At 40.5% G+C, this 10,338-nt stretch overlaps 1 protein-coding gene across 1 annotated transcript in view; it reads left to right on the forward strand.

The window, feature by feature from the left end:
* Window positions 1–6,011, forward strand: part of ATP6V1C1 (ATPase H+ transporting V1 subunit C1) — a 53,876-nt gene extending 47,865 nt beyond the window's left edge. The window contains exon 13 of the mRNA XM_003256081.4: window positions 1,601–6,011. Within this exon, the coding sequence (XP_003256129.1) occupies window positions 1,601–1,696 (96 nt within the window). The 3' untranslated portion in view covers window positions 1,697–6,011. The remainder of the gene's footprint in view (window positions 1–1,600) is intronic.
* The last annotated feature ends 4,327 nt before the right edge of the window (window positions 6,012–10,338 follow it).

The following is a 10,338-nucleotide window of genomic DNA, read 5'->3' on the forward strand; positions in this document are numbered from 1 at the left end:
TTTTAAACAAAAGAAGATATAAACAGAGTTACTTGTGTTTTTTTTGTTGTTGCTGTTTAAAATTGTAGTGGGCCGCTGGGTGTGGTGGCTCACGCCTGTAATCCCAGCACTTTGGGAGGCCGAGGCAGGGGGATCACCTTAAGTCAGGAGTTTGAGACCAGTGTGGCCAACATGGTGAAACCCCGTCTCTACTAAAAATACAATAATTAGCTGGGCGTGGTGGCGGGCACCTATAATCCCAGCTACTCAGGAGGCTGAGGCAGGAGAATCGCTTGAACCCAGGGGGGTGGTTGCAGTGAGCTAAGATTGCGCCACTGCACTCCAGCCTGGGTGACAGAGGAAGACTCCGTCTCAAAAAAAAAAAAAAAAATTGTAGTGGGCTTTTACTTTATATTTTTGGTTTTAAGTATCTTGCTGATTTTTTTTTTCTCTTTAAAAGTTTAGGGTGGATGGTAGCATCTCACATAGGCATTAATTAGAACTATGAAAAATCAGTTTTTCTTGATAGAAGGAAATGCGGGAAATGACTTGCTATACTTTTTTTCTTTTTTCTTTTTTTCGAGATGGAGTTTTGCTCTTTTGCCCAGGCTGGAGTGAAGTGGCATGATCTTGGCTCACTGCAGCCTCTGCCCCTTGGGTTCAAGCAATTCTCCTGCCTCAGCCTCCCGAGTAGCTGGGATTATGCCTGGCTAATTTTTGTATTTTTAGTAGAGATGCGGTTTCACCATGTTGGCCAGGCTGGTCTTGAACTCCTGACCTCAGGCAATCCACCCACCTCGGCCTCCCAAAGTGCTAAGATTACAGGTGTGAGCCACCTTGCGCCCGGCTGACTTGCTACACTTTCATGCAATTGTGGATAAAATGAGAGGTATAATTATTTGATACATAAATGTTCTAGCAGTAAATTCTTATAACATGCACATATAATAAGTGTTATCCTTGCTCGTTTTTTGTTTTGCGATTAGATCTTGCTCAGGCTAGAATGCAGTGGCATGGTTTTGGCTCACTGCAGCCTCAACCTCTATGCTCAAGTGATCCTCCCACCTCAGCCTCCCAAGTAGTTGGGACTATAGGCACGCACCACCACTCCTGCTTAATGTTTTTATTTTTATTTTTTGTAGCGATAGAGTCTCACTATGTTGCCCAGACTGGTCTTGAACTCCTGGGCTCAAGGCCTTGGCCTCTCAAAGTGCTGATATTACAGAATAAGCGTTAATTTTAAATCATACTTGCTTTATTTTTACTCTACATTTTGTAAGTCTTGTATCCCATCAACTAGGTATTCTAAGTCCAAGATTTAAAAAGTTAATTTTTACAGTATACATAAAAAAGGTTGGTGGGATCATGCTAAATACATATGCAGTCAGAATGCTTGAACCTGGCTTTACCACTCACTGTCTGTGTTTCCTAGGAGAAGTCAGTCTTTCAGATTGTTTTCTCATTTTCAAAATGGGAATAATGTCTAACTCAGATAAATTAGCCTGAAGTGCATACATTTAGCCCAGAGTAGATGTTCAATAAAAAGGTAAATGTTAATACTTGCTTTCTTTTTTTGAGGTCTGTAAATACAAAATTGAATAATTGTCTGTTTTTTCTATAGGCTCCTATGGATATTCCAGGTTTAAACCTGAGTCAACAAGAATACTACCCCTATGTGTACTACAAGATTGATTGCAACTTGCTGGAATTCAAGTGAAAATGGGCTCCTCCCCCGACAATCCTGTCCTTGTGTTGGTGTGTGCTAACAGAAATAAGTTGCAGTATGGTCGTACTTTTAACTCTAGTATCCTTTGCTTGCTTCTTACCCTCTTTCCTAGATGAATTCTCCCACAGTAGTCTGTATCTCAACATTTTGTTTTTAAAGGAAAAAATATATATATATGTTGTTTCTTTTTATTGATCAGGTCTGTAAATGTGTACTAAAAAAATCAGAGTTTATTTATAAGCAGAATAGTTTATTTAAAGAGAAGGTCTTTTCCTTATTGATATCATGGTATGCATTAATTCCATTTGTTACTATTGTGCACAAAAGCCCTGTTCACAGGGGAATGGTGTAAACATTTATACTGTTGTGTTCACTGTATTTAGTAGACATTAACTGTTGAATAGTTACTGAATCATGATGTAAAGAATATGCAACCATCTTCAGGTATGGGATTTCTGAATGTTTCAAATTTCAATCAATGAGCACTGTCAACACCCACAGGAGAGAATAAAATTACCTGTGCAAAGGTATTTGTGGTGTGTGTAACTTAAGATTACAGTTCGGTTTGAGAGTTAAATGATGTCATAGCTCAATTGCTATGCTACTGCCAGGATTTTGTTATATGCTGAGGTGTAACCATTTGTGTTGTCTGACTTTCGTATGATTTAATTGAGCCAAATTTGGGTCAGAACACAAATTTGAAGATTACTTTTCAGTATATGATGGGTATTTACATTTGAACACTAGAATTTTAGGTCTCTCAAATAATTAAGAATAGGGCCAGTTTTGAATAAAGTCTAGCAGAACTATGCAGCTTTAGTCATTTCTTTTGTCTAAATCTGTATTTTATGTGTTGTCTTCTTAAGATGTATAATTTTGGCATTTATGTCATTTGTGACATAGTCTGAAAATAGAGACAATGTTGGCCTTTAAAATCTCAGAAATGAATGACTTAGTTTAGTGTCCTAAAAGAGCTTTTGAAAGAGGATTTTGTGGCAATGTTTCTCTTACTGTGTACTCACAGGTTTGCAAATGGGAAAAAGAAGTTTACATTTCAGTTTAGGGGCGTGTCTAAGCTATGCTATTCCTTTTAGAAAATTAGCCTCCAAAATCTTTTGTTTCAAAATTTTATATTATTTCATAAATGACGTGAAGCAAATACAGACGTCCACAGTGTAGAACATGAGAGACCCCCTCCCTCAATTTCCACCTCCCAAGGGAAGTTTATGTATTTTTCTAGGCCCTTTTCTATGTCTTTACATCTCTCTCTCTCTCTCTCTCTCTCTCTCTCTCTCTCTCACACACACACACACACACACACACACACACACACAGTTGATTTTTAATAAAATAGGATTATACTACACACATCCTGTCACTTGCTTTTTTGCTTAATAGTATATCTAAGATAATCCTTTATGTCAGTGAAGCTAGAGCTACCTCATTCTTTTAACTGGATACGTGGTGTTCCATTGAGTGTCTGCCATCATGTGTTTAGCCGAGTGGATGGATAGTCTGCTTGTTTTTAGTTTTTCTCTTAACAAACACTGCTGCAGTCAGCATCTTTGCACAGAGTTCTTTGTATACTTGTATTAGTATTTCTGTAAGATCCCAGAAGTGGAATTTGTAGGGTCATAGGTTATGTACATTTAAGTTTTTGACACTCACTGCCAAGTCATCTGTCAGAATTCTAAACTAAAGACATGTTTGGAGTGTGGATTTATCTTCAGTTTTTCTTTGGACAAGAGGAAGCTGTGAAAGATTTTACTATCAGAAAATTCTGGTTCTTTGTCTTCTTTTGCACATGTTCTTTGAGTCTTAGTATTTGTAACATGGGGCTACTCTCTCTGTCACAGGGGGGCATGTTTTGACAACAAATTGACTTTTAAGAAAAACATGTCACTAACCTTCAGCCACACAGTGACTTTTAAGGTTTTATTTAGACTTTACTGTTGTTCTCCTGAGAGTAGGTACAGACTGTATAAGGTTTAAAATCCCAGCATATGTCTGAAACTACGGGACTTTCACTGTGATTTCCACCAGGGAAATTATAGCGGAGTGGCTGAGCATGTGCTCTGAGGCCAGGCCCCAGCATTGCTGCTGACGAGCTGTGTGGTCCTGGGCAGAGTGGTCTCTTGAGTTCCAGTCCCTCCACTGTAAAATGGGCATGATTAGAGGGCCCAACTCATTAGGGATGTTGGGGTGAGTCGGTGTGACCCCACGTGCACGGAAAGTGCTGCCAGTGGTGCATGGTAAGAGGTTGATGCAGGTACTTAGCCCTTGGGGAACACATGTAGTTCGTTTTCACTGTGTTTAATTTGGGAAAATCCAGATCCACATCATTGTAGAGTCTGAGGGTTAGAAGGAAGTCATTGTGTCTAATATAACATCAGAGCAGTTTGTGTCACTGAGCTGCAGTCTGTGCTGGATTATTGATATTGTTGGTGGCGGTCACCATTCCTGGAAAGGGACTGTCCCAAGCCACTTACCTTCCTGAGGAGTCTGCTGGTTCTCCTTGAGGATAGTGCTTAGATAACAGACCCATTAAACATTTACTGAGTGTCTGTCAGGGATCATTCACATCCACATCATCCTCCCGGCCCCTCCCTGTGTTGTTCATGGAGGGAGTACTGGCGGTCCCCATTTTCATGTATGGAGACTTTAGGTCAAAGAAGTTAAGTGAATTCTTTGTTGAGTCACAAATTTTGAGCCAGTTAGAATTTGAACCTAAGATTTCTGACTGCTGGTTGTCACACTTCCCACCCCACACTCAACTGCTGTGTGAATGAGCCAGACACATTGCTTAACCTGAGTCCTAGATGGACAATGGTATAGGAAAGATACTAGGTATGGAGAATCAGATGTTAACTTGTGTTGCTATTTTTTTTGTTTTGTTTTTGAGACAAGGTCTTGCTCTGTCACCCAGGCTGGAGTGCAGTGGCATGATCAGGCCTTACTGCAGCCTCACCTTCGACTTCCTGGGCTCAAGCAATCCTCCCACCTCAACCCCCAAGTAGCTGGGCCTACAGGTGCGCACTATCACGCCTGGCCAATTTTTTAAATTTTAGCACAGATGAGGTCTCATTATGTTGCCCGGGCTGGTCTTGAACTCCTAAGCTCAAGGGATCCTCCCGCCTCAGCCTCCCAAAGTGCTGGTGTTACAGGCATGAGCCACCATGCCTGGCCTGTGTTGCTATTATATTTGGCAGGAACCCAGGAGTCAGAACATTTCATCTATGATGGGTTAGATAAGGTGTCTAGTTGTTTGCATGCCAATTTCAGTAGCCTCAGTTATTCAGCCTAGATTTTTCTACCTCTCTACTACCCTGCCGAAGTTGCTCTTCAGCAGAAAATCTTTGTGGAACATATTCCACACTTTGTAATCTTCGTGGAACAAAAGATATTTGTGGAACATATTCCAGCTTTTTGAATGAGTGCATATCTAGTAGTACCTTTAAAGTAACACTTTGTACATAACGAATACTCAGCAAGTGTGAACCTTTATTTGCTCTTACTTCAAAATTAGTGCAAAATGTTGGAAATAAAATATAAGACATTGATCTAGATATGAGGTTTTTCTCCTTCATTCTCAGCTGTCGAAGAAATCAAAGTAGCATATGCACAAGGTTAAAAACCACATATACAAATATTATAGAACAGCTTATAATGAAAACCTTGCCTGCCTTTATAAAAAATGTGATTATCTTCTTCTGTTAATGTCAATAAAAGATGGTTTGTCCTAGAAAGTCTATAAATGGTATTATGTTCTGGAGGAAACCTAGCAAAAACTTCCCTAGTTTAGTACTTGTCTCTAAATTGACGTTCACCCATCTCAATATTGCAGACTTACTCGTGGTCTTTATTTTTCTAGCATAGATAACAATTGATTCTGTAGATTCATATATGGAGGTAATTCTTGCTTTCTAAAAAAAGGAATATGGCACATTGGAACCAGTTTATTCACCAGTGGATTTACCCTTAGAGTATTTTTAGATCTGAGCTGATGACTTGTGAGAGAAAAAAGGAACAGAGTAAAGCCATGGAAGCCATGAACAGTAAGAGACTGCCGCCTGGCATGGTTTCTTCTTCTGCAGAAGATGAAACTGAGGAGAAACAAGACAATATCCTTCATACCAGGAATGGTCAAGATAATGCAAGAAGAAAAAAGCTTTCAAACAAATCAGAAGGCAGTCAACAAACACAAACGGGGACATTCCTTCCCTGGCAGTTGCTCAAAACTGAAATTGCTTATTGTGTACACCGGGGCTTGTACTTGGGGAATTTAATAAAAATGCTCATTACCAAACTCCATAGAGATGTGGTTTAAAGTCTTAAGTAGATCCAAGGAATAACCTACATTTTAAACAAATACCCAGGAGAATCAGAGGCTAGGGGTTAGTCAATTGTAATCAGATACTACCTTTTAAAGATTCTTCCTCTGAACCCTCAGATTGGGGTGTTGATTTAGAATTTCTGAGCATCTTGAGGTCTCATTCAAATAGTGATTCTTCTCTATTCACAGAGACCACACTTAATAGAATCATCATGGGTAAATCAGCTTTTTCTATGAAGAAATATTCCACAACGCTAAATCATTAGAACTGGAGAGTTCTGTCTCAGCAGAAATTGATCAATAAAGATGTCTTTTGCCCTTGGAAGGCCATAGAATATCAAGTTGAAATTTGCAAAAACTCTAAAATGATCAAGGTCACATTTTCATCTTTTAATTGAGAACTCATTGTGGACATGATTTGTCACTGCTTGTAAAGTGTAAAAAGGAACAACCAAAACAGACTTTGAAGGAATGGTTTATATGATGAGGAAGCCCTCCTCTCCCCCCAGAAAAGGGCTATTAAGATGAAAGTGAAAAAGGAGTTGGAGGCAGCAAAGGTTATTGTTGATGTTGGACAAAGGAAGGAATAAACTGTATGACGCCACCTTGAACTTGAAAGTCATTTGTTTTTTAACCAGAAGATGAACAGGAACTATTTAGAATATCAAATCCCAAGAGCAGCTTTCATGTATTTTGCTGTTTCCTAGGTACGTGGATGGCCTCACCACATAGTCCTGTGACAAATCTTAATTATTTTTTTTACCAACACAACTTGCCGTATTTTATATAAACTACTTAGATACATATTTAGACTGTTTCTCAAGAGTGATTTATAGTTCAGCACAGGTTTTATGCAGTTAGAAGCATAAAGACGCTTGTTTTTTAAATAGAAATTGTGACTATGCAGATATCATATTTTACCACAAGAGGGCACTCTGGCGCCATTGAAAAGCAAATAGGTAGTTTCTCCTCCCTGCATTTTTGGTTCTGACCCGTACAGTCAGTTTAGAGAAACCTACACTCCGCATTCTGGTTCGGTATATTTTGTTACAAGCGTTTATTAATATAAAGTTCTCAAAAAATGTTAGATGACTTATTTTGTGACACTCTAGCCTCTGTGTGTGTGTGCATAAAACCCACACATCTTTCAGCAGACCAGTGCCAGCCAGTGACAGTTTTCACTGAAGATCAAATGAAAAAGGTAAGGATATATGTATGTGTGTGCATGTGCGTGTGCATATATAATCACTTACTCAGATAGTTACTGAGCATGCGCGATGAACCAGGCATTGTGTTAGGCGCTGGGGATTTAATGCAAGCAGTCAGATGGGCACAGTGCCTACCTGCCTTGATGGGGCATGCAGCCTGGTGATCTGGTGGCAGTCTTACTGGACAAAACACAAACCCGGCAGCCCTAAGTTAGGAAAAGGATTTTACTGATCTGTGGAACCCACGGTCTGAAAACAAACTGATTTAAGGGTATCTGTCCAGAAAAGTCAACCTATGGTATCAGTCAGAGGGTAAAGAATAGACACATTTTATCACGTTTGACCACCTAGTCAGCCTGGCTTAGCAGTGTCCAAAAGAATTTCCTATGATGATGGACATTCTATGCCTGGGCTACCCAGTGTGGTGCCCCTAGTCACATGTGACTGAAGATCACTTGAAATGTGGCTAGTGTGACTGAGGAACTGAATTTTTTCTATCTAATTTTTTTTTTTTTTGAGACAAGGTCTGGCATTGTTGCCCAGGCCGCCTTCTGGCCTCAAGCCATCCTCCCTTCTCAGCCTCCCAAGTAACTGGGACCATAGGCACATGCCACCACATCCGACTTTTTTTTTTTCTCCCAGTAGAGACTGCTCACTATGTTGCCTAGGATGGTTTCAAGTTCCAAAGCTCAAGCAATTGGCCTGTCTTGGCCTCCCAAAATGCTGGGATTACAGGTGAAAGCCGCTGCACCTGACCAATCTTATTTAACTAAATAGCTACATGTGGCTCGTGGCTACTGCGCTGGACATACAGGTCTAGTTGGTCACACCTGGCTAATGAGCATTTTTGACCTTGAGTTTCCAATATAGTCCATATCCTTTGGCTTTTTTGTTTGTTTTTTATGACTAGAAGAGCCAGCCTTGCTTCTGTTTGCTTTGATTGCCAGATTTAACATCCCCACAAGCCCGAGAAACAGAGGAAAGAATTGCTCTTGGAATCATCGTTGATGTGCCTCAGATTGCTATGCAGGACAGCATTCTCTTTGATCACAAAAGACAACTACATATACTTTGTGCTTTGATGTGCACGAGAGTAAACTGGTTGTCATACTGAAAGACCAGAAGCTGTTTCTGATGGGAAATATTGAATCAGCAGAATTGAAAACACAGCTGTGTGGTTCTAATGGGAATATAATTTCTTCTGTCAATCAGTGCTCACTTAGTATCCATTGTGTGCAGAGCATTCACTATTCCAGCCTCTGCAGGGAGACATCAGGGAGATGCTCACCACGTGCTTTTGAATGGTATTATTTGTCTTTATTGACTCCGAGAAATGTAAGAGGTTCATAAAACATTGAAGCCATTAAGGCCTTATTTGAGAAGTCTAGCAACTCACAGTTGCCCTTGGAAAGAGGCAAATAGGAAGGGGAGAGCCCTCTGTCAGAGACTTGTTTTCCATCGGTGACATGTGGCATGGATTTTACCTCCTACTGTTAGCTGGCCACCCTCTGCATTCAGGCTTGTGAAGCATTCTGGAGGCCCCCCGCCCCATCCTTCACTACCAGCACTTCCTTTGGCATCCCCACTGGCCATATTTCTTTCCTAGTCTGTTCTGACAGCCTCCTAACTGGCCACTTGTCCCCAGTCTCTGGTCACCTTCAGCTCACCCTGGTTCTGGGACCAGAGGACTGGCAAGTCACTGCTCACAAATCCCGAATTGCTGCAAATCACTTGCCCTCGGGATAAAGTCTCTGTTCAAACTGGACTTTTTTCCCTTTTATAATTGGCTTCTGTATGTGTTCTCTGGAAGGAGAATATCGTTTACTGTTGTTGATTTGATGGGGGCCACTTTGGAGGAGGAATTATAGACCATAGATGGTTCCTAGGGATGCTCCAGCAGTCTCCTCTTCTTTCCTACCTCCTCCAAGCGGGCCACATGGGCCAGCTTCACATCTGTGCTCTCTCAGGATGTAAAATCGTGGGCAGCCTAGCATCCCAGGGTCTGAATCATTCCTTCCTCTGTAGAAGAAGGATAATGAGGATAACACTATAGGACTATTGTGAGAATGAGGATTAAATCACAGGTCCAAATTTTCTAGCGAGGTACATGGTGCAGAGGAGGGGCTCAACATATTAACTGCTGTTGTTACCGTGAGTACTACCCTTTTCCATGCTGCATGATTTGTGTTTCTTTTTTGCCTATTGCCTCATATCTTATGTGAGATGAAATTAGTTCCTCTTTAACTGCATCTGTTTAGAAGGCAGATTTCCCATTAAAAACCTGCTGGCATCACATGACCAGCAAGTTCACACCAACGTGTAAACCCAAGGAAACTGAAACCATATATTCACACAAAAACCTGTACACGAAAGTTCATAACAGCATTATTCATAATAGCTAAAATTGGAAACAACCCAAGTGTGCATCAACTGATGAATGAGTGGATAAACAAAATCTGGTTTATCCACACGATGGAATATTACTCAGCCATAAAAAGAAATGAAGTACTGACCCATGCCACAACATGGATGAACCTAGAAAACATCATGCCAAGTGCAAGAAGCCAGACACGAAAGGTCACAGATGACTTCATTTATAGGAAATGTCATGCATAGTCAAATAAATCGGTATAGAAAGAAGATTCATGGTTGCCAGGAACCAGGATGGGAAGGGATTTGGTAGTGACCGCTAATGGGTACAGGGTTTCTTTAGGGGCAATCACGTTCTGGAGTTAAGATAGTGCTGATGATCACGCAACTTTATGAATATATTAAAAATCACCGAATTGTATACTTTAGAAGGTGAATTTTATGGTATATGAATTGTTTCTCATTTTAAAAAACCTACCAGGAATTAGCTCAGATTTTCTACCAATTCTCTTAATTCTTTGCTTGTCTGTTTATATCGATAGAGTTTTTAAACATTAATTTGAATTCCCTTTTACGAATGGTAAGGAGATTTGCCCTTTGGGGTTTCACTCCGTCCAGTGCTCTTGCTGTCGATTCTGTCCATTTGCCTTTTTTGTTGTTTTCATTTGTCCACTCAGCATCTCAGTTGGCCTTGGCTGCAGCCATCTGCAGCCACCTCCTCC

Source organism: Nomascus leucogenys, chromosome 16 (genome assembly GCF_006542625.1).
Source record: "Nomascus leucogenys isolate Asia chromosome 16, Asia_NLE_v1, whole genome shotgun sequence".
NCBI lineage: Eukaryota > Metazoa > Chordata > Mammalia > Primates > Hylobatidae > Nomascus > Nomascus leucogenys.